At 37.2% G+C, this 24,622-nt stretch overlaps 1 protein-coding gene across 3 annotated transcripts in view; it reads right to left on the bottom strand.

Annotated features, from left to right (window-relative positions):
- The window catches only part of ZFAND3 (zinc finger AN1-type containing 3), a 338,039-nt gene that overhangs the window by 69,960 nt on the left and 243,457 nt on the right, over nucleotides 1–24,622 (bottom strand). For all 3 annotated transcript variants that reach the window (XM_081827415.1, XM_081827413.1, XM_081827414.1), the window contains one exon: nucleotides 13,537–13,719. In XM_081827415.1, coding sequence (XP_081683541.1) covers nucleotides 13,537–13,719 — 183 coding nt within the window. The remainder of the gene's footprint in view (nucleotides 1–13,536; nucleotides 13,720–24,622) is intronic.

Raw genomic sequence — 24,622 nt, 5'->3', positions numbered from 1 at the left:
GACGATGGACTCTGAAAAACAAACTGAGGGTTCTAGAGGGGAGGGGGGTGGGAGGATGGGTTGGCCTGGTGGTGAGTATTGAGGAGGGCACGTTCTGCATGGAGCACTGGGTGTTGTGCACGAACAATGAATCATGGAACACTTCATCTAGAACTAATGATGTAATGTATGGGGATTAACATAAGAATAAAAAAAAAAATTCCAAAATGTGATAAAGTCCAACAGCAATTAACACTGAAATTCTAAGACACCACCATCTTAGGGATCAAATTAGAACCCTTTTTTGAGAGGTCAAAATATCACCTGGCCAATAGTTCTATTTTTAGATACTTGTTTCTCTCTGTGATAAAGCATATTTAATATGGATATGAAATCAGGAGCTGTCACTTCTTCAATTTAGACTTCAGTTCTGACTATTTACAGGCATAACTAACGCCCAACACAGAGTTCTAGATTTGCATTTTACCATCAACATGAGCATGAATCTCATAACAACATTAATGGAGAAAGCACCCAGCATTAGAAGAGCTTTTATTTTGTTGCTGGAGTGGTGGGGGGTGGGAGGGATGGGGTGGCTGGGTGACAGACACTGGGGAGGGTATGTGCTATGGTGAGCACTATGAATTGTGTAAGACTGTTGAATCACAGACCTGTACCTCTGAAACAAATAATACATTATATGTTAAAAAAAAAAAAAAAAGAAGAAGAAGAAGACAGCAGGAAGGGAAAAATGAAGGGGGGGAAATCAGAGGGGGAGATGAACCATGAGAGACTATGGACTCTGAGAAACAAACTGAGGGTTCTGGGGGTGGTGGGATGGGTTAGCCTGGTGATGGGTATTAAAGAGGGCATGTACTGCATGGAGCACTGGGTGTTATACGCAAACAATGAATCATGGAACACTACATCAAAAACTAATGATGTAATGTATGGTGATTAACATAACCTAATAAAATTAAAAAAAAAAGAAGAGCTTTTATTTTTGACATAGTTCAGCTACCAAGAGCGCTCTCATAAATCTTGGCCTGCATCAGCAACTGAAAGGCTGCAATGCCTTCCTTGGAAAGGGAGGTGACTTGTGCATGTTCTTTGTAAGAAGCTTTAGAGAAAATGGAAAAAGACTTCTATTTAGGCCAAAGGTACTGCCCCATGGACATTTAAAAAGAATTTTGAATGCAGGACCCTTCTTCCTTGGTCCTTGTCTGAGCCTCTCCTGCAGGTCGCTGGACCACGGCTGGCAATGCACCCATAGTGATACTGAATGGAAGGTACCTGAGTCCAACCTTCTTGTTTTACAAAAGTGACCGCTAGCAGGTCTTGCTAATGGGACCTCTCTTTGCAAAAATAATAGTTGAAAATGTCATGGTTTGAGTTATGTAGAAAAGTGTTTATATTGATATTTTGGAATTTAAAAAGATCCTTACAAAGATGGCATCCTATTGTTTTTATTAAATCTAAAAAATTCTCCTTTGGATAGATCAAAAAGTGCAATGGTTTATGAAATCACAGAGCACATGAACAGAAAATGGAAGTTATATGTATTCATTTTTGGCACTGGCAGCTCTGAATTTTAGGAGAAGTTCACAAACACAATTAAAATATAAGGTTAAAATAACTATTTCTAACACACCCAAAGAGATGGCCCTATTATGATTTTTTCAGCCAAACACTTCTGTCATAATAAAGCTTAGATTTAGTTTAGATTTGGCAAAGTGTCACCCATTACCTGTATCTACAAGAAAGAAAAATATGACAACTGCAAAGGGCTAAAGCTGTGTGAAATGTAGTTGTTGACTGTGACCTTTACTTCCATAGCAAAGTACAGAGCACTTCATTTAATAAGAACATAAAACAAAAATCTGCATTCGCAGAGAGGGGGGACAGTGATAATGTTGCTTCAAAACCTAGTCTGAATATCAGTAACTGTATAATCTCCTAGGTGCCTGACAAAATCTTTAAGGGAAACAAGCCTTTCAGGTTTGCAGACTTCTTAAGGGAGCCTTAAACATGAGTGTTTCAAGTCTGCTAGTCTTCTGTCTGGCAAAGTGGAATCCTGAAGGGGGAAATTCAGGTGACAAAACAAATACTATAAGCAAAAACTGTCACTTCACAAAGAGCAAGTAGCTATTTGCAAAGGAAGGAAGGAAGGAAGGGAAGGAGGGAGCGAGGGAAGAAGGGAGGGAGGGAGGGAGGAAGGAAAGAGAGAGAAAGAAAGAAAGAGAGAGAAAAGAAAGATCTCTGAGAAAGGGAGAGAGAAAAGAAAGAAAGATCAGAGAGAGAGGAAAGAAAGAGAGAAAGAGAGAAAGAAAGGAAGGAAGGTAGGAAGGGAGGGAGGGAGGGAGAGAAAAAGAGCGGGAGGGAGGAAGGGAGGAAAGAAGACAGTCTCCCGTTATTCCAAAAGCTCTGGTGGTTAAAAGAGATGAATTGTCACCACAACAAGACAACCAAATTTCAAACTTTGGTAGGGAAACTGCTTTTTTGAGTTGCTTCATCTTAAGGATACTGAATGGCACAGTTACAGAAAATAATAATATTAAGTAAGTTGTTCCAAATCAGGTTCAGGACAAACCTCTCTTTAATGTACCAAAACACATGAAGTAGGTTTCTAAAAGTAAGAAGAATTAGAAAACTTTTCTAACTATTTAAATCAGTAAGCACTTACTGAGCACTGCCTTGCCAAGCACTGTGCTGGGTACTCTGGGGAAGAGCAAAGCAACATATAATAATGTCTCTGCTAATTCTGGGTTTACCCTCTAAGCTGGTACAAGGAGATGACATTATCGTCAAAGAGCTAACCAAAGCAATATGGGATTAGATGTTACAGGTAGGAAGTATAGGAATTCCTTGGAGGAAGCAAATAGTGTGGATAAAATGGTTTTGCGATGGCTTCTAAAAGCATGAATAAAAATGGTAAGACAAGTGCCAGGATGTCTTCTGAGGACAATAGGCTCTAGCTTGGCTCAGAGCTGAACATCACTGCTGAAATGGGTAGACAGGTAGATACAATGAGGGTCCAGATTACAGGGGAGGATGCTTGAATCTGAATGACCAGACAGGTGATGATAAGTCAATTAATGAATTTCCTTTCTTGTTTAACATGATATCAATGGGAAACTCATCTGATAAATTTATGGACTAGGACAAGACTAGAAGCAGGATATGGCTGTAATGCTACAAAAACACAATGGTGGCAGCGACAACTTCCCAGACCTTTAATATGTCTCCACTGAGTTAAGGAGAGGACCATAAACAAAGACAAATTAGGAAATATAACCAATATCAGAGTGATTAAGAATAAGATTTAGCTTATGTACTTGGTACAATATATACTCTAGAGTTAATAAATGAAAGCTATGTATTCCAATAAATTTAGAAGTCTAGATGAAATTAACATTTTTATTAAAATACTGATTATCAAAATTGACTTCAAATGAGGTAGAAAATATGACTAGTCCTATATCAGGTATCAGGCCAATCAGTTTTATGAATAAGTTCTTCAAGCTTTCAAAGAATAGCTGTGTTACATAATGTGAGAGCATTAAGATAAAAATTTGTATTTAGAGCACAGGAAAAGATGAAAAGCTTTCTATGAAGTTAACGTAACTGACGCCGAAACTAGACAGGAATAGCATGCCCACCATATATAAACACACTTATGTATAAAATTAACTCACTTATTAAAAGGGTATAAAATTTAAAATAAAATTAGTATTTTGAAGCCAGCAGTATACTGAAAGAACTAGTCGGGTTTAATTCAAGAAATGCAAAGATGGTTTAACCCTGGAAGTCCATTAAATTAAGAGATTACATACTAAAGGAGAAATCCAAATGATCATCTCCATAGATGTTAAAAAGGAGTCATTTGACTCCTGATTTAAAAAAAACAAAGTTAACAAGCCATAAATAGAAGAATATCCTTAAACTGATAAATAATATCTACAAAAGAAAACCCTATAGCAAATACTATATTTGTGAAATCCTACTAGAAGTAGTCCCATTAGTTAGAAATGAAAAAGAAAAAACATACAAAGCTCAAAAAAATAAGGTTTAAATAATTGAAAACAAATAATATTCCTATATGAGAAGACCCAATAGTGTATTAAAATGTCAATTATTCCCAAATCAATCAATGGATTCAGTATAATCCCAATCAAAATCACACTGTAACTGTTAATATAGCCTGACAAGCTGAGAACATTAACATTTCTCATTAACAAGAGAAAATACAAAAGAATAGCTAACAAAATTTAGAAAAACATGAACTAAGGGGGACTGGCTCTATATCAATACATACCACACAAAGCTATATTCCAGTCTTAGGAATATACAAGTAGACAAATGGAACAAAATAAAAGATCCCCAAAGCAGATATATGTTTATATAATGATAATAGCATTTCAAACCAGGCCTATTTAAAAATTTTATTTATTTTAGAGAGAGAATGCATGAGAGCAGGGGGAGGAGCAGAAGGGGAGGAAGATGGAGAGGAAAAGAATCTCAAGCAGACCCCATGCTCAGTGTAGAGCCTGATGTGGGGCTTGATCTCACAACACTGAGATCACAACCTGAGCCAAAACCTAGAGTCTGATGCTTAACCAACTGAGCCACCCAGGCACCCCTCAAACCAGACCTGTTTAATAAATGGTTTTGCAATAACTGGTTCTCCATTTGGAAAAATTACAAAGATAAATCGCGATACCTCATATCATATACAAAATAAATTCCACATGGATTCAAGAGCTAAATACAGAAAAAGATAAACTATAAAGTATCAAAATACATAAAAAATATTTTTATAACGCTGTCATAGAGAGAGCCTTCTAAGAAAGACACAAATGTAGAAGACAAAAGACCAGAACACTTGACTTTTAAAAAATCTGTAAATTTTCCAATAAAATACAAGGCACCCAAATCAAAATTAAAAGCCAAGTGACACATCAGAAGAAAACATTTGCAAGATATGCTACAAAGACTTATGAGTTCCTACAAATGAGTAAGAAAAAGACAGTTAATTAAAAAATAAGTAAGAGTACAGACAGGCAAATCACTGGAGACATAAACAGCTAATAAACATATGCAGCAGTGCTCAATCTCACTACCAGGAGATGTCAGGGGAATGCAAGTTAAAATGAGCTATTCTTTTACCCATTGCCCCCCTTCCCCCAGAACACCTAACACTGGTAAAAGCATGGGAAACACTCTCAAACACTATTCTTAGGAGTAACAACATAGTAATGTCATTTTGGAAATGAATTTGGCCATGTATATCAAAAGCTAAAATATACATATTCTCTGACTTCTTGTTTCCTCCTCCATGTATTTATCATGGAAAAATGACACATGCACTATTAGTCATGTACAAAAATGTCTACTTCATATGGTTTATAGTACAATATTAGAAACAGCCTCAAAAGAAAAGAGAAAATAATAATATGAAATACTATGAAGCTGTTTAAAAAGAATTACACAGATCTTTATGTGGTAATCTGGAAAGATCTCGAAAATATACTATTGGGGAACCTGGGTGGCGCAGTCAGCTGCATCTGACTCTTGGTTTCAGCTCAGGTTGTGATCTCAGGGTTGTGAGATTGAGCCTTATCAGCACAGAGTCGGCTTGAGATTCTCTCTCCCTCCCACTCTCGCCCCTCCCACTTGTGCTCCCACTTGTGCGCCCACGTGTGCGGACTCTCTCTCTAAAATAAATAAATCTTTAAAAAGTATAGACTGTTAAATTAAAAGAGCAAACTACAAATAATATAGAGTATGTTCCCATTTGTATAACAATGAAAATCTTTATGTATGTAAACATAGATATAACTGCATTAAAAAAGAATATATAACCCAAAATGAATAAAAAGTGGTTATCTCTGGAAAGAATGGGAATTAGTGGGGGCTTGGGGATAAAGGTGTGAAAAGAGTATTTTCACCTTCTATTCTATATAAACCTGTATGTCTCTGTTTCACTTGTATACTTAAAAAATAGGATTAAAACTCTTAAGGAAGAAAAGCCAGCAAATGAGTAATTTAAAAATCATGGTTCTGCCTTAATTTGGTCTTTATTTTGACTACAAGTTAAAGGTCAGATGATACTATAAGTGCCTCAACAAGTTTCAACCCAGCTAACATTATGGAACACAAAAAATCTGGTAAGAAAACACTACTAAACTGCTCAAGTCCGTCTGTTTTTTGACAGGGATTAATTTAATGATCCCATACATTGATTCCTGGTAAATGATAGCCATTCAATTCAATACTGCACTGCAAAGTATCAATCTTTTTAGAACACAGCTATAATAAAAGCAGCATGTTTTACAGAATCAGCTCCAGGATAAATAAATGCAAAAAAAAAAAATACCTTTAAATTAAAATCAAAAGAGACATTTAAAGTTTGGGCATTCTTCATTATGGGAAAGAATCTTCCACTTTGAGACTATTATATATCAGAAAAGCTCCATCTGTTGTGTAATTATCTCTGATAAACGGCCTGATGCTTTGAGCTTCATTAGAGAAAAGGGAAGAGAAAGACACATACAGAGAGAACTGTAAATAAATCTCCCCACCATATTTCACTTAAAACCAGCCCAGCAGAAAGTCATAAAGTATTTTTTAATAGGTAGTATTTTCTAAATGTTCTACTAGAATAAGCCAGCCTGTTTTGCCCAATATCTACCTGGGTCTTCTGAAGTAGGCGTAGTCCAAAAAAGGGAAAACTAGTTTCATTGAAAGATTATTAGAAATTTAATTGGTAAAAACAAACAGTCTTGCTACTTGGCGGCTGTGATATTAATTTTCCAGGGGACAGATAAGGGCTTGTCAGACAGGACTGAAGACTAGAAGCTAGTGAAGCCTGCCCAACGTATGTTCAAAGACCCAAGGGCAGTCTAGCAAGGACATCTATTAAAATGCAGTACTATTTTATTTCTATTTTATTTTACTTTCTAAATGCCTGAGGGAGCCGGGGTATCACCAAGAACCAGTTTCCAAGGAAACAATGGAAATCTCCTTATTCAACCAAATTAATTTAACCACAGATAAAGAATGTTCTCAAATTTCTATTTTGGGAATCACTGTCATAATTAAAAGAAAATCCAGCCAGCAATTGGAAATGAAGCTTTCATCGTTAACAATCTTCATTAACATTCCAGTTAGTATGGTTCTCACTTTTTCTGTATGTTTCCTTTTGGCTATAACAAAAGCATCTCTTGGGTAGATGCAGTAGAGAAGAATATGAAAAATCTTGAGTATTATGGATGAAAAAGACCCAGAGCTAAGTGCTAGTCCTGTCACGTGACTCAAAGCAAATTACCACGCAAACCTTTTTCTCATCTGTAGAATAGGAAGGAGAATATCTGCCATGCCTGCCTTGCACACTGTCAGATGATCCCAGGAAAATGTTTGTTAAAGTGCTTTGTTAAACAGTGGTTAGCAAACTTTTTCTGTAAAGAACCACTGGGTCTCTGCAGCAACTACCCAATTCTGCCGCCATAGTGCACAAGCAGCCATAGACACAATGCATAAATGAACAAGCATGGTTGTGCTCCAATAAAACGTTATGAACACTGAAATTTAAATTTCATATAATTTTTAAATGTCACAAAATATTGTTTGACTTTTTTCAATCTTCTAAAATCATTTTTTAGCTCGTAGACCATATAAAAACAAGTGATGGTCTGGATGTGGCCCATGGGCTGTATTTTGCCAATTCCTCTTGTAAACTATATTTTTATACATGTGTTGGCTGCTGTTTATTTCTTACTATGTGCCTCCACAGAGTTTAGGAAAGTATTCTGTATGAGGTGGGCCCTCTCTAACTGGTAGATTAGAATGTCAGAATATTTGAAAACAAGCCCATTTCTTGCCATTACTCTTCCCCAGTAGGAGGTATGGATATCAACTCTGTCTGGCATTAGTTCTCTTCCTCTCCTGCCTAGAAAGAAACAGACCAGCCAATTCTCCTGAAACACCTCAATTTCTATCCAATATGTAGTGGGACTAGGAAAACGAACACAAAACAAAACCTAGGTAGGCATGCACATCAGAAGTCTCCAAACATGTCATAAGTAGAGACGCCCAGGGTAACAAGAAAGCTGATTTACAGGAGAGAGAAAGGGCATTTTTTCATCTTTTAAGTCCGATCTGATAAGACTCTGACTTAAGGTGACCAGTTAGCATGCTGCTCATTTAAAAATAAAACAACTGGTTCCAGAGTTCTATCTACAATCTGACATTATCCTTTCTCTCTTTAAAAGTTGGGTCAAGAAATGTAAATACAAATCATGGTTTATCTCCTCTATGAAAACCCTGAAAATTGGGAGAACAATGAATAGTAGCAAAAGCAGGAAAAATGTTAGGCTTTTTTGTTGTTGTTGTTATTTTGTTCTCCTTCCTCCACAGTTTACATTTGCATGCAATGGTCCTTTACACTATAAATCACTACAGAGACAGGAAGCTATGGTGCAATGCCAGAAAGCTAGGCTGCTCTGCGATCTTGGGCAAGATACTGAATCATCTGTGCCTCCATCTCCACATCCGTGAAAACAGATATGGTAACAGTCCCCACCATACAAGGGTAATTATGACGATAAAGTAGGTTAATACAGATAAAGTATTTCGAACAGTACCTGGTACTTGATGAGTACTCTAGTGCTAGCTGTTACCATTATTACAGCATTTAAATGCTATGACAAGTCCTTTGGTCACTATTTGAGTTTTGTTTACACTGCCCTTTTTTTTTTTTTAAAGTTTCCAATGACTGAACTTTCATAGACTCTTCTGTAGACATACACAATGGGAGAGGAAGAGGTATGTGTGTGAATTCAGACAAAAAAAATATTATTTGGAGCTTTTGGATATCTGTTTTATTTGACCTTCAGTCAGGTGTTTTAAGAAATTCTTTTGGATAAAAATCTGTCCTGTTTCTTTGCTTAACCACTCTTGTCAGTAGTTTGTTTGTTTGTTTTAAGATTTTATTTATTTATTTGACGGAGAGAGAGACAGCGAGAGAGAGAACACAAGCAGGAGGAGTAGGAGAGGGAGAAGCAGGCTTCCCGCCGAGCAGGGAGCCGGATGTGGGGCTTGATGTGGGGCTCGATCCCAGGACCCTGGGATCATGACCCTAGTTGAAGGCAGCCGCTTAACGACTGAGTCACCCAAGCGCCCCACTCTTGTTAACTCTACCTGCAGTCTTTTCAATACAGCATTAACATACCCAGACTGTCACCATCTTTCTTTTCGTACATTCATTTGACAGTGAGAAGCAAAAAAAGCAGATATAAACAATACTCATTCTCTTGATTATTACAGAAAAAGTAAGACCTTCTCACAAGTCCTAAACAATACACAGCATTCCAGTTCTACACAATAACAACAGATCCATAATTACTGTATAGTTAACAAATTATGTGGTACTTGGATTTGCAATCCCAAACCCATTACCCAGCAACTTCCACACCCTACCTCTTCATACCTCTATATAAGGGAAGCTATGAAGGACCAACAGATGAAATTCTGGTCCCGAGGATGCTAAAAGATCAACATAAGTAATCCCCTGCCTCCTCTTCTTCCACCCTGCTTCTACGAGGTACATCACAGCTGAAGAAATTTGCCAGGTGCCTAGGGATAGGGCCTTCTACTCTCACCTGGGTCTTCATCGCTACTTGGCAATCACTGTAATTATCTCATGTTGACTCATAACGCATCCGCCCTAACACTTTAACAAAATTCCCTACTTTCCTCATCCCTATATACCTCACATACAAATCAGGCACACATAGTTTTCAACCTCGGTGAGAAAGCTTTTGCAAATGACATGCTTACTGATCACTGCTCCTGCTGCCTCCTTCCTTATACCCCGAAATTCTTCTGTACCTGTGTCGGAGAACAAGCCAGAATTTCAGGGAGAGGCATATATATTTGAAAAGGTGACCTCCTTGGGGGTCTAATCTTGCTCATTTCTGTACCCAGCACTTAACCTAGTGCCTAACAGAGTAGGCTCCCAGCAAAGACCGCTAAATGAATATACAACCAATCTGCAATAGATTATTAAATAGCTTATATTTAGGTAATCGACCTCATGATCATCAAATCCAAATGTCTCTTGTCAGTTTACAGTCTGCAGCATTTTAATGATGACACAATTGGTTGCAAACATAGGCTTTGGAGCCAAATTAGTGGGTTGAACATGAACTATACTAAGAAGCAGCAACTCTGGAACTTTGGACTGAAGTCACTGAACCTCTCTATGCTTTATCTTCCTCATCTGTAAAAATGAGGATAATAAAAGCACCTACCTCATAAGACCCTGTGAAAATTAAATGTTAGTACATGTAAAGAGCTTAGGAAAGTACTTAGAAAATAGCAAACACTTCATAAATGTGAGCTTACATTTTCGTTATTACTATGAAAGAACACAACAAGCTGAAATTTGTTCCTTGGCCTCTGTGAACTTGCCCACTATCATTCTACTCTTCTCTGACTTCAAGTTGCGTCCTCTGTTTTGATTTCACTCTCAAGGTTCTATTCTCACTGCTTTTTCTTGCTCTCATCCTTGCCAATCTCATTTAACCAGTAAGGTTTCAACTATCATCTCCCAAGTGCATGAAGCTAACTCTGACTTCCCTCTCCTGAGCTCCAACTCAACCAGCCCACTTGAACATGAAAGTCATCATCATATCTCAGATTAGCAAATCTCCTCAATTCCTCAGATCTGTGAAAACCTGAAGATTACAATAATGAGCCTTATAAGGATTAGGAAATAAGACTGGTTTCAGCGAGTTGAACTCAAGATAAACACACAATGGTTTAAAGCAGTGATGTCATCAGAGAGAGAATGGATCTGAAGCTAGTAGAACAGAAGACTGAAAGTATTTAATTATCAAAAGAAAAAACATGGCAGTGTACAATGGCCTAGACGGGCAAGTTATGGAAACACAGAAAGTATTGTGTCCTAGGGGCTACAAAGCTAAGAGCAGGTCTAAGTCCAGGCAGAGGAGGGAGAAAAGGTGTATGGAGATGGAATCTTGCACTGAATGCAAGACCTTCCTTATATGTACTTAGAGCACACCTCACAATCAGCCTGACTCAATTAAAAATTTACTTCATTTTAATTCCACTTGGTGAGTCCACACTTTGCCATTTGCTATATAAACCCTCGTACAGGTTGGCTTCCCAGAAAGGTCTGCCTCCAGAGAAAATGTTTTAGTCCTATGTATAAATTTTTATTTCCCTATTTATTCCCTATTTATTAGGATTTTTCATGATGAATTAATAAAGTTAACTTTTGGCTATGATTTGAGTTTCCACATACCTTAATTACAGAGAGAGAAAGTGTTGATCTTGGCAACATGAAAATTTCTATTTTCTGTGGCAATTATGTTTTACATTGTGAAATAACTGATTAAAAGCATGGTTTCTGAAGCCAAATGCCTGAATTTGAATACTGGTTCTGGTATCTAGTTGTTTGTGACCACAGGTAAATTACCTGATCTCTTTGTGCCTGTTTCCTCAGCTCTAAAATGGGGATAATGATAGTATCTACTGCACTGGGTTATCATGAGGCTTCTATGAGAAAATGTTCAGAACATATAGAACAATGTCTTACAAACAAAGTGCTCAATAAATGATAGCTACTGTTATCTCAGTCTCACACACAACTTGGCTACTCAGGCTGGTTTGTTGTGGCCTGATTCTGGTATATAAGAATCCAATCAGATGAGATCCTGACCAGCTCCAAACTTTCCCTTAGACAAGGAGTTCTTCACCTAAAGGCCATAGTGAACTTAAAACATTTTATTCAAAATTGGGTATAAATGGATGGTGTGTTTTTTTCTGAGACAAGGGGCCCTATCTTTTATCTGTTTCTCAATAAGTACATGACCCCAAATAGATTTTTAAAAACAAAACAAAACCTATTACCCCAACATTATCACTACCATTTTAATCTTTTCTTTTTCCCTCCTCCTCAATGATTTCTACACCTTCCCCTGGGCCTCTATTCAATAGGTTACAGTATTTTAAAAATTCTTCCTCTGCAATGTTATTCTACTATAATCCTTCCCATTTTCATTACTGCCAGGTTACTTCTCCAAAAGAACTGTAATATTACTTTCTTTGCTCAAAAACATGACTATTGTCTAACATCTGAATATCTAAGCTGAACATTTAAACCTCTCTGACTTGATCATCATCTACCTTTCTAGCCTTGTCCTCTATAAATGCCCCTAAAGGGGTCATTTGCCAGTGCAGGACTCCATGTACCTTTCCTCCAAAGCTCACTCTACTCCGTTTAGAATGTCTTTTCACCACCTTGTGTCTGTCTTCAGCACAATTTTCTCCAGTAAACCAACACTCTTCTTCAACAATCATTGTCTTTAATATTTAAGAAGAATCATTAAAATGGACTCAGGATTTCTCAACCTTGGCATTGCTGACATGTTAGGCTGGATAATTCCTTGTTGTGGAGGGCTATCCTATGCAGTGTAGGATGTTTAATAGCATGGGGGGACAAAATCACTCCTGGTTGAGAACCACTGACATATTATAACAAATATATTTAATTTACCCTTATAAAGAGTAAATTCTTTGAGGACACAGACTTTGGCCTTCTTTACTTTTATATTCTCAATGTCACCTAGTACAGTGGTTTATGATAAATAATTTGTTCTCTGCTAATCTTTCCAAAGTTAGTAGGCAGAACATTCTAACCTAACATATTCCAAGGATTTCTAGATGTTCATTAAATCTGAAACATCAAATTTCAACCTGTTAATTTAAAGCTTTTAAGAGGCAAAAACTGCTATGTCAAAATGTGCCTAAAATTTTCAACAGACACTGTTAGTTATAGCTGTGTCCCAAAGGAGTTGGCTACAGCAGTAAAAAAGTTAAGTGGACAATGGACTTCCATATCACATATATAACAATAACATTCTATCGCTGAGGACTTAACAGAAGAATAAGAGAAACCATTTCCTCCTCCCTTCAAATACCCTATGTTCTATGAAGTATATAGTGTTATTATCTCAGTTAATTGCCTAGAAACATACAAGGCCCAGTGAGTGACAGAAGTAAGGTTTCCAAGGTTCCTAAATTAGGAAGTTCTCTAGACCAGTGGTTCTCATCAATTAGCGCAGATTAGGATCCTCTGCAGAGTTAAAAAGTACAAGTCCCTGGGGCTCCCTCCAGATCAATAAAATTAGACTCAGAGAATGGTGCTAAAGATTATAATTGTTTTTGGTTTTGTTTTTTTTTATATCTCCAGTGGATTCTATTTTGCAGGCAGGACTGAGAACCACTGCCCTAGACTGGTTCAAGACCTCATACCTTGACAGTTAACCAAAAAAGCTATCTTTGAAAGGACCTTAAGCTCTATGGAATAGCTAAAATTTATTCCCTAACTTGCTGATGAGGGCCTACACGTCAACACTTAATCTTGATTTAGAAGAACTGCGATCTTTTCTTCTGAGACAAGGCATTACTAAGAAGCTCATGATACAATTCTTGGGCTGCTTTCTGTACCACTTCAAAGATCTGGGCACTTACACTCCTCTTTACTTGGTGAAGTTACATTCAATTCTGTCGGAAGCGGCTGCTGGCTGGGACTAAGAGTTGGCGTGGTTATCGAGGTATTGTTGTTGTCACTGGTGGTCTCTTCGGAAAACAAATCTGATTGGCTGTTACTTGTACTTGGAGCGGAATCATCGTCTGGTTGTTTCTTTTGAAAATCTGAAGAGAAAGAGTGATATAACCAGTTTAAATAAGGAGTTTGTAATTTCCTTGGGAATTAGAAAACAACAAAAGTACAGAAATAAAAATTAAATGTAATGGGGCAATAATAAAGACTACCCTTAGTGACAAAAAAAGAACAGAAGTAAAATACCATATACCATATATACTTTCCATTGGTGGAGGGTAACTGGAATTAAAGCTTTCCATGGTCCTTGTATTGTCAGAAATATGGTAGACATACCAATTTTTTTCTTTAAATTCAATTTAATTAACATATACTATATTATTAGTTTCAGAGGTAGAATTTAGTGATTCATCAGTTGCATATAACACCCAGTGCTCATTACATCAAGTGCCTTCCCTAATGCCCATCACCCAGTTACCCCATCCCCCTGCCCACACCCCCTCCAGCAATCCTCAGTTTGTTTCCTAGAGTAAGAGTCTCTTATGGTTTGTTTCCCTGTTTTCATCTTATTTTTCCTTCCATTCCCCATGTTCATCTGTTTTGTTTCTTATATTACACATATGAGTGAAATCATGACATTTGCCTTTCTCTGACTGATTTATTTTGCTTAGCATAATACCCTCTAGTTCTAGCCCTGTCGTTGCAAATGGCAAGATTTCATTCTTTCTGATGGCTGAGTAATATTCCAGTGTGTGTGTGCACGCGCGCATGTGCGCACACACACACATCTTCTTTAGCCATTCATCTGTCAATGGACATCTGGACCCTTTCCGTGTTTTAGCTATTGTGGACATTGCTGCTATAAACATTGAGGTGCATGTGTCCCTTGGGATCACTATGTTTAGACATACCAGTTTAATGTAAGATTTTACAAAGCCAAATACAATTAAAATGTTAGGGGTAGTCAGCAGAAGGAAAGAAGAAATAAAGAAAGGTTATTCAAACCAATAGAGGACAGGTAAGAAGGGAAAAAAAAAACACCACAGAGAAAAGCAGGGTAAACAGAAAACATAATAAGATTGTAGAAATAACTACACATATGTTAGTAATGGTAATAATTGTAAACTGACTAAACTTAACAATTAAAAGAGAATGTTCAAATTGAATAAATGAGGTCCTGTTTTACAAAAGACATACTAAAAACATGAACATGAGAATAAAGAAAAATTTAAAGTATATTAAAAAGAAATACAAGCAAAGATACATGACTAAAAAGCCAGTAACAGTGGGGCATATGGGTGGCTTGGTCAGTTAAGTGTCTGACTCTTGATTTCAGCTCAGGTTACAATTTCAGGATTGTGGGATTGAGCCCCACTTTAGGCTCCATGCTCAGCGGGGAGGCTGCTTGAGAATCTCTCTCTCCCTCTGCCGCTGCCCCCTATATCTCTCTCCCTCCCTCTCTCTCTCTCAAATAAATAAATCAGTCTTAAAAAAAGAAAAGAAAAAGGCGAGTAATAGCTACAGTACTGTCAGGAAATGGAGACTAAGGCAAAAGGCACTGTTAGAGGGGGAAAAAAAGAGGATCATTATATAATAGTAAAAAAACAAAAAACAAAAAATGAGGTGTGCACACACACACAATTAAAAACAAAGAATTTACAGGCGCCTGGGTGGCTCAGTTGGTTAAGCAACTGCCTTCGGCTCAGGTCATGATCCTCGAGTCCCAAGATCGAGTCCGGCATTGGACTCCCTGCTTGGCAGGGAGTCTGCTTCTCCCTCTGACCCTCCTCCCTCTCATGCTCTCTGTCTCTCATTCTCTCTCTCTCAAATAAATAAAAAATCTTTAAAAAAAAAAAAAAAACCCAAAGAATTTACGAGGAAGATAAAACAATTTTCAACTTGTATGCACCTAATAACAAAGCCTCAAAATATATAAAGCAAAAATGATTATATTTATGGGAAACTGACAAATCTACCATCATAATGGGAAGATTTTAATATACCTGCCTCAGCCAAAATAATTAGTAAAATTAGAGAAGATTAGTAAGTTTAGGCTCATGTACCCAACAATAAGTTAATAAATTATTTTCAAACATGAGGAACATTTATAAAAACTGACTGAAACCTGGCTAAATCTTGACCACATATTAACCTATAAAGCAAGAGTCTTAACAGATGCCAAAAAATTAGTAAGATAAAAACATTATTAGCATCAAAAACTAATGATGTAATGTATGGTGACTAACAAAATAAAATTTAAAAAAACATTATTGGGGCGCCGGGGTGGCTCAGTCATTAGGCGTCTGCCTTCAGCTCAGGTCATGATCCCAGGGTCCTGGGATCAAGCCCCGCATCAGGCTCCCTTGCTGGGCGGGAAGCCTGCTTCTCCCTCTCCCACTCCCCCTGCTTGTGTTCCCTCTCTCTCTGTCAAATAAATAAATAAATAAAATCTTTAAAAAAAAAATTATTAGCTCACCACAGTGCAAGTAAATTAAATATTGATAACAAAAACTTCTATATATTTGGAAATTTTAAAAATATTAAAAGATAAATTTTAAAAATTTAAAGTAAACTCATGGGTCAAATCAGAAATTAGAAAATAAATAAATGATAATGAAATGACTACTTATCAATATCCAGTAAAGATAAAGATGCAAGTTACATTATCCATACCTCAGTCATTTCACATAGGTATATGCCTGAGAGAATCTCAACACACATGACAAGAATGTTAATTATATATTGTTTACAAAAGTAAAAAACAACCTGAGGTCCATAAATTGTACTACATTCATATAATGGAATAATGTATACTGTGAAAGCAACTACTGCTACACACATCAACATGAATAACACTAAAAAAGGTAGTAAGATTGTACTTACCTAAACCTTAAAAAGAGGCAAAACTCAATATATTACTTAGGAATATGTATGTTTAAACCATTAAAAAATAATTAACACAACTCAGGTTAGTGGTTGCCTCTTAGGTTGAAGAAGAGGGATGTGAAGGTGAGAGATACACAGAAAGAGTAAAAATTATAGGTAATGTCCATTGACAGCATAGATTAAAATAAAATTCATTCATATAAGGGAATGCTCTATGACAGTTAAAATTAATGAATAATGCTACATATACAACAAAAACATCTCAAATACAATGTTGAGTGAGAAAAGCTATGGAAGGCTATATACAGTATAATACTTTAATTACAATATAATGACATGTGTGGAAATGATACACCAAATTCAGGACAATGGATATGTTGGGGAGGTAAGGCAGAGAGGAACAGAGATCTTCAATTCTATCTGTAATTTTTCATTTCTTAAAGGTGGCAGTGGGTATATAACTTAAAATTATTAGGTATAGTCTCTGTATGTTTCATTTAAAAGTCTAATGCTAGTCTATAAAGTACAGATTATACTATATCAATTCAGAGAAGGAGAAGACCCTGACAATTCCACATTGCTTCATCTTTTAAACCACAGAGAAACTGTTATTATGCTCTATCACCTCATCAGAATCACTGTGTGGTTTTTTCCCTAAGACTTTATTTATTTATTTGAGAGAGAGATCGCAAGCAGGGGGAAGGGCAGAGGGAGAATCAGACTCCCCGCTGAGGAGGGAGCCTAAAAAGCAGGGCTCCATCCCAGGACCCTGAGATCATGACCTGAGCTGAAGGCAGACGCTTAACTGACTGAGTCCCCCCTGGCACCCCCAGAATCATTGTTTTAACATATACTGAGCTATTATTTATGTTGCACTTACCATGTGCCAGGCACTGAACTAAATGGTTTATGTGTATAACTCACTCACTTCAATCAATCCTCAAGACCATCCTAACAAGGGAAGTATAATTATATAATTAAATACCACATCACTGATGAAGAAACTGAGGCTGAGAAAGTTTAGATAATTTGTTCCAAGTTAATAGCTAGTAAGCAGCAAGATCAGGATTTAAATGCAAGTCCACCTGACACCAAAACCCATGGTCTTCAATCACAAACATAGGATGTAAAATGGTGAGCACTAGTTTGGCTCAAGGAAAAGGCCTCCATGTCAAGTTCCCACCGATTTACAGAACTAATGGTGAGTGCAATGGATTTAGCCAAAGAATCAGTAACTTTTGTGCTGATCAGTGATCTAAAGCCTCTATTGCTTCTTTTCTGTGTATTTATTTCTCCTAGCTTTCTCATTCTTTGGTGTTTTGACATTTTAAAATGGCTTATTATCTCGATGTTATTTGTACAGCACCTTTAGAGAAAAAGGTACTATATAAATGGAATAAAAATACTATAATGATGTAATAATTATGCTTTTTTTATGTCATGTCATCTCATTAGCTCTCTTATGTCAATAATCATTGTACCCCTCCTATAACCATCTCTACCATAAGGCCCTAAAAGAACTGCAACTGAGTCATCATTATACCATCTAGCACAATACCCAATACTTGGAGACAGACACACAAACTCACTCGCTCAGGCACAATAATACTTAAGGGTAAATGACAGTGATATCTACAGACAATAACCAGGTCCCACCCACATATTCTCCAGCCCATGCTTGCCATGCTCCTTCATGCTTAAGTATTTTTCTTTAAGTTTTCTTTTGTGAATCTTCAGTTGAAACAATGTACATTCTTTTAATCCATTCTCCCTGATGACTTTTCTGCACCTCCACAGGATGATCAAGTGAAAAAAAACATCAGACTAATAGTATTCATTACATACCAAACTGGCTGCACACACAAAAACTAGAAGCTCTATACGTTCTCTGTTTAAATTAAATGAAAAGTCCAAGAATCAAAGAATTTTATATTCAGAATTAACTTTAAAGATCCAGCTCAATCCTCTCATCTTACAGATAAAGAAAACAAGAGCCAAGACAGTTAATGCAAGTCACCAGAAATTCATGGAGTTAATCCTAATAGTTTTTTTTCTTTAACTCTTAGGCCAACATTAGTAACTTATACACTACAAAGAACTTTAAAGTTGGAACTGGATTCAAATCCTAACTTTGCTATTTATTGGGCATATGGCTAAAAGCAAACTGTTTAATCTTTTGAGGCCTTATCTGTAAAACAAAAGGAGGGAATTATTTCTACCTCTCACGCTAATGTGAATTAAATAAGACAATGTATTTATAAAGTATCTGGCACATGGGTACTCAACAAATGATAGCCATTAAAAATAAAAGGTATTTTCCTAGTTTATAGAAAGAGCCATGAATTATCTCTTCCTTTTAGTCTTGACTTTTGCATCATAATTCCTACTCTCTTGCTCCTCACTTTCTGAATCATTTGGTATCCAACTGCTGACAACTGGGGGAAGGAAGGAAGGGAAAGAGGGAGGGAGGGAGGAAGGAAGGAGGGTGTCAGTAAGTCCCAGAAGTTTACTCAAGGTCGAAGGGGAGCAGATTTACATCACATAGAAAAAGTGAACAATGAAACAGGCAGAGACTGCCTCTCATCACTCTCCTCTGGAAAGCAGTAAGGGAAAGGTGCAGAAATAGTCACTTCATTTGATTCAGCCACAGTAAAGACTTGTTCCACTTGTACAGTTCTCATATAAATGAGAAAACTAGAAATCTCCAAGCTTATCAACCTCTATGAGAAAAAAAAAGGAATAATTATCTATTATTGTAAATTGGTAGACTTAATCGTGTATCCAAAGGTGTAAACTTGGTAAATACAAGCTTTCCAAAATAGTTATTTGTAAAACCTGAGTAAAAACCTTTGAATTTTATTAATGGGATTGCTGTGCAAAAGTGAACAGAAGCCATCTTGGCAGCTCAACTCACTATCAACTAAGGGGAAAAATAATTTCTCAACAAAGGTACTCTTGGAACCTGAAGTACCTAGAAATGGGATGTTTCCACAGAGAAAATGACCTAATGGTACCAGCTGAGTCAAAATGGCCAGTGAAGTCCCTGTGGCTAGCTGCCCACATACTCAACTCACTGGATATATTTTTCTCCATTGTTTACAGAATGATTTTTCTCACAAGTCAATCTTACTATAAAGTGTACCGCAAAAGACAGAGAGCATTGAAAAACCACCTCTCCCTGCTCTGCTGACAAGCCCATTCACGTGGGCAGTCTCACTGGGACTATACCTTATCTAGTCATCACTCAAAATTTACCTTTGGTTTGGATATGCCCCAACTGTTTATCTCTCAGATGTACTATACAGATTTGGCAAGATGATTAGCTCATTTAACTCCCACCCCACTTCTAGAATGTGACAATAACTATGTCTTTTTGAATGATTTCTTCAAGGCAGAGAATACACAAAACTGATTTGGAATGGATTTCACTAAACTTACTTTCTTTGAAAATAAATTCCTTTTTAAAAACCCTCTTCATAACCTACTTTTTGCTCTTAGCAACATATCATGAATATTTTATGTCACATACAGACACGTGTGATCATTTGTAGGTACACAATATGTCCACTTATAATACAGCAATTAAACCAATTCGCTATTGTTATACCTGTGCAGTTACCAATTTTTCACTATTATAAGCAAGATTCCATTGAACTTCCTCAGGTTATACTGCTAGAAGTGGAACAACTGGGTAAGGAGGATGCACATTTTTACTTTTTTTTTTTTTTTTAAGATTTTATTTATTTATTTGTCCGACAGAAAGAAAGAGAGATGGAGAGAGCACAAGCAGAAAGAGTGACAGGCAGAGGGAGAAGCAGGTTCCCCGCCAAGCAAGAAGCCCAATGCGAAACTCAATCCCAAGACCCTGGGATCATGACCTGAGTCGAAGGCAGATGCTTAACTGACTGAGCCACCCAGGCGTCCCGGATGCACATTTTTAAAGCATTTGGTACATACCTTCTAATTCTCTTGGCAAAATACCCTGTGATTTCCCACAGCACAAGACCTACTATGGCACGTAAGGATCAACTGTGCACTTGTCAGTCTCCCACAACATACGGGTCCAGGATAAAAACGCTGCTCAATAAATGTTAACTGAATGAATAAGTGGCCAAATGTTTTCCTGCAGAAAGCCCATCACTGGATTGTGTTTAAAATTATTTATCCATTGTCATTTTAAACCTTTCACAAACTATCTTGTGTGCCTTCCAGGGCACTCTTGGCATCACCTGGATTAGCATTTCTGAAAGATGAAGTACTCAATACCTGTGAATTTCTAGTTTCATAATTATTAGTAGAAATGAGAAATTCAACTGCATTTGTTCTAACTCGCTAAGTTTATATGGCCACTAATAAGGCTTCTACATCATTATTATAGACACTAAAGCTGGGTATAAAGAAAATAAAATTGGAGGTGAAAGAGGAACTAAGATTTAAGTGCCTACTATGAGCAAGGCACTCTGCCAGAGGACTTATGTTCATTTTCTCATTTTTCTCATTTAATTCTCAAAATAAAGTGGGCATCAGATGTCATCCCCACACTTCAGCAGAGGACAGTGGAGTATGGCAAGGGTGGGCAACGTGCCCCCACCCCAACAAGTGCTGAAGCTAGGGTTTTGAGACGCAGGCTTACGTGACTCTAATGCCCACACTCTTCCCATGCATCACTGAAGCAAGCACCACCCACCTTATCAAAATGCAACAGTCTGCAGCCTGCAGGGGTTACTTTTCCAGTTCCCACATTCCCATCCCAGTCTCCAATTCCACCTGACTCTACATCACAGATTACAATCCATGTAATCTGGAATGCCACTGGAAGCTTTATTTTAGCATTTCACACCATTAAATGCTGCGTTTCAAGTAGCCAATTAAAGTAAAATGGAAATGTTGCAAATAAAAACTCAATTCGATTATAAGTTTAGTTCATGTAAGGCATTGTATAAAGGCCTCCTTTAAAAGAACAGGGTTTCTTTTTCCTCCTCTTCATCCCTTCCCCCAATTTATGTCCTAAAAAGGCTAGAGCCTTCATTTACAAGTACATTTCTAGGTTTTCAAAGCTGCACGTTCCTACCCCCACCCCAACCATAAACCTTAGATACCTTACTTTTAAAAGCTACGAAGCCATTAGCAGTAGTCAGCCAATTCATAAACCAGTTTTAGCTTCCTGATGAAAATCTTAATAAAAATTCTACTAGTTCAATGTTAACCTGGGTTAAAAGCCTCAGCAAAAACAAACTGGTCTGAACAAAAATTAGCAAGAACCAAGGACTGATTACTATTAAAACCTTAAAATGCACTCACTTTGGATCCTATCTTATGGGGAAAACTGTGATCTACTCAATGTGGCTAGGTTCATTTAAACTTCCTTTCATCAGTAATCTCTTTTAGCTTCTTAAAAAAATAACGACAAAAAACTTTACCATATCCTCACCTACATTCTCATAATGATTCCTTCTCTTTAAAACTCAGAATAGACAGACTGACTGATACTGCTTTGATACTAATTGATATTTTCAGACAAATTTAAAATATATACATTACACACCCCCACCCACTACATATATCCTATTGATGGTAAATGACTCCCGTCCTGTGTCCCCTATCCATGCCCATGAATCTATCCACTTTGAGGTACATCTCAGAGATTAAAGTAGACCTTGTCTTCTGCTCCTTCTCCCCCATCTCAGGGGTTGGCAGCAACATTCTCCTGGAAGCTGAAGCCAGAAGCCTGTGGAAGCCTGGGAATCATCTCAGACTCCACATTCTCCTGCCCTTAATTCTGCATCTCAAAATATCACCACATCTAGTTATTTCTGACTCCAAATACCTCTTGAACCCTACCACACTAATCTAAGTCATCATCATCTGTCAGATTCCTTCAACAGTATCTAACGGATTTCTTCCCATCCTACCTGCACTTGGCCCACTCCAATGCATTCACCACAAAGCAATCTGAGTGATGCTGTAAACACCAGATTCTGATAAGATCATCTTCCTCCCTAAACTCTTGAAAGGCCTCACACTGCCTTTATAATCAGATCCAGAATCATAAACATGGTTTAGAAGTTAGAAGTCTAAGAACTGGCTTCTGGCTATCTCTTCAGTCTTATCTTAAGCCACTTCTTTTCCTTTCCCTCCTCCTACTTCAGCCATTCTAGAGTCCTTTTTGTTTTTCAAACTCCCCATGCTTTTTGTCAATCTGGAGTACTTTGCTTATGGCATGTGACTATTTTTCTTTAATCTTGCTATTTGCTTTGGTAACTCCCACTCATCCTTGAACCTTAACATATGCACTATTTCCTCAGGGAACCCCTTAAGAGTATATCCACAGAGGCACTTAATACGTATTTGTTGGATGAAAAATAATGCATGTCTTATTCACTGTATACCCTAGCCCCCAGCAAAACAATATTATGTCTGCCACATAATACACAATACAGATTTGTTGAGTGTTAACTTTTTTGATCCAGCGAACATACAAAGTTTAAAAATATTAGTTCTCTCAGAACTTAATGGACTTCAAATTGCTATAAAATATATTTATAGCAAGTGAATGTTTCTATATACAGCAAAAATATTAAATACCCTGTCAATAAGCAGATATTTAAATTTTACAAATTATCCCTGCATATATAAAATTCTTTTCCTTACTACTCCCCACGTAACTAGTTCTGATTGAACTCAAAAGGTCTCTCAAGTCGTATTTGCTTAGATCCAAATCACAGAACTGTAAGCCTTTATTTGAGAATAGAAGTAACATTACATTGGCTCCCAAAAGTATGTCTTCAAATGCTTCTTGCAAAAAGAGTCAACAAGAGAATATATGAAGTTAACAAAGCTTACAAACAAGACTCTTATCAGTAATTAAGCTTATTTTATAATCTGGTTTATCACAAATTATACAGTCCCTAGATTCTTCACACCTACAGAGCCTACTGCTCAGAAGTGTGAACTAGCAAAAAAGTTATTTGGAAGAAAGTTGTTTCTTATACAGCATTTATTGTGCAGAGTCTACAGTTTTCCCAGTAATAGTGTCTCCTACTCATTTACAGGGCATAAATTAACATGTTAACATTACAGCAAATATCTAAAAATCCATTAGTACTACAATAACATGCACCAGAGACACATTTATTTCATTTCAGTCGCCAACAAAATGTGTCAATTTTTTAAAAAATCAAAAGCACAGGGAGAAGTTTTCTGAATACTGTGACGCTAATCTACTTCTAACAAAATGAGCATTGGACAATATGTGTGCATATATATACATCCTACACATAAATCTCAACCATCAAAAGTTCTGATAGGGCTAGGCAAATTGTGGAAATATTAAGCTGACAAAATAAAATAGGCAAATTAGAACCTAAAAACAAAACAAAAACCTGTGACCCATCTGTTTATAGCTGATCCTTGGTCCCAGTTAAAGGGACCAATATAAACATAACTGCTGGAAAGGCTGGAGTCTAGAAGATTTTTTCCAGCTTAGACGTAAGGTTTCAAAGGACCATAAGACTCAACAACATTGGGACAAATTAGAAAAGCATTTTTGGGGAGGAGGGGGGATGCGCTGGGTGGCTCAGTCAGTTAAGCATCTGCCTCCAGCTCAGGTCATGATCTCAGGGTCCTGGAATGGAGCCCCACGACAGGCTCCCTGCTCAGTGCGGAATCTGTTTCTCCCTCTCCCTCTGCCCACCCCGACCCTCCGGCTTGTGCACTCACTCTCTCTCTCTCTCTCAAATAAATAAATAAATAAAAATTTTTAGAAGCATTTGGGAATAAATTACCAAAAAAGTTACCCCTTTATTAAAGACTCCTGATTGCTTTTATAATTGTACCCATAGTCTTCGTAATACCAGCCCTTCATTTCACCATGTAGAATAGGAGAAAAGACAAACAAAACACCTCCCACTGGCATGTCCCTTTCTGCAAAGGGAGAGGGGAACAGTGTTCATGCTCGTGCCACTGATACCCCTACAACTTGGTCCTCTAGTCCTTGCCTCCGTCCATCCAGGAGAGCACCAGTTACTTTTTTTTTTTTTTTTTGCATGTGTGAATTAAAGTTTATTTATTTATTTTTTATTCTTATGTTAATCCCCATACATTACATCA

This window comes from Leptonychotes weddellii, chromosome 8 (genome assembly GCF_054177405.1).
Source record: "Leptonychotes weddellii isolate Sample4059 chromosome 8, ASM5417740v2, whole genome shotgun sequence".
Taxonomy (NCBI): Eukaryota; Metazoa; Chordata; class Mammalia; order Carnivora; family Phocidae; genus Leptonychotes; species Leptonychotes weddellii.
Note: the sequence above shows the minus strand (reverse complement) of the source record. Positions and strands in the feature narration are given on the sequence as shown.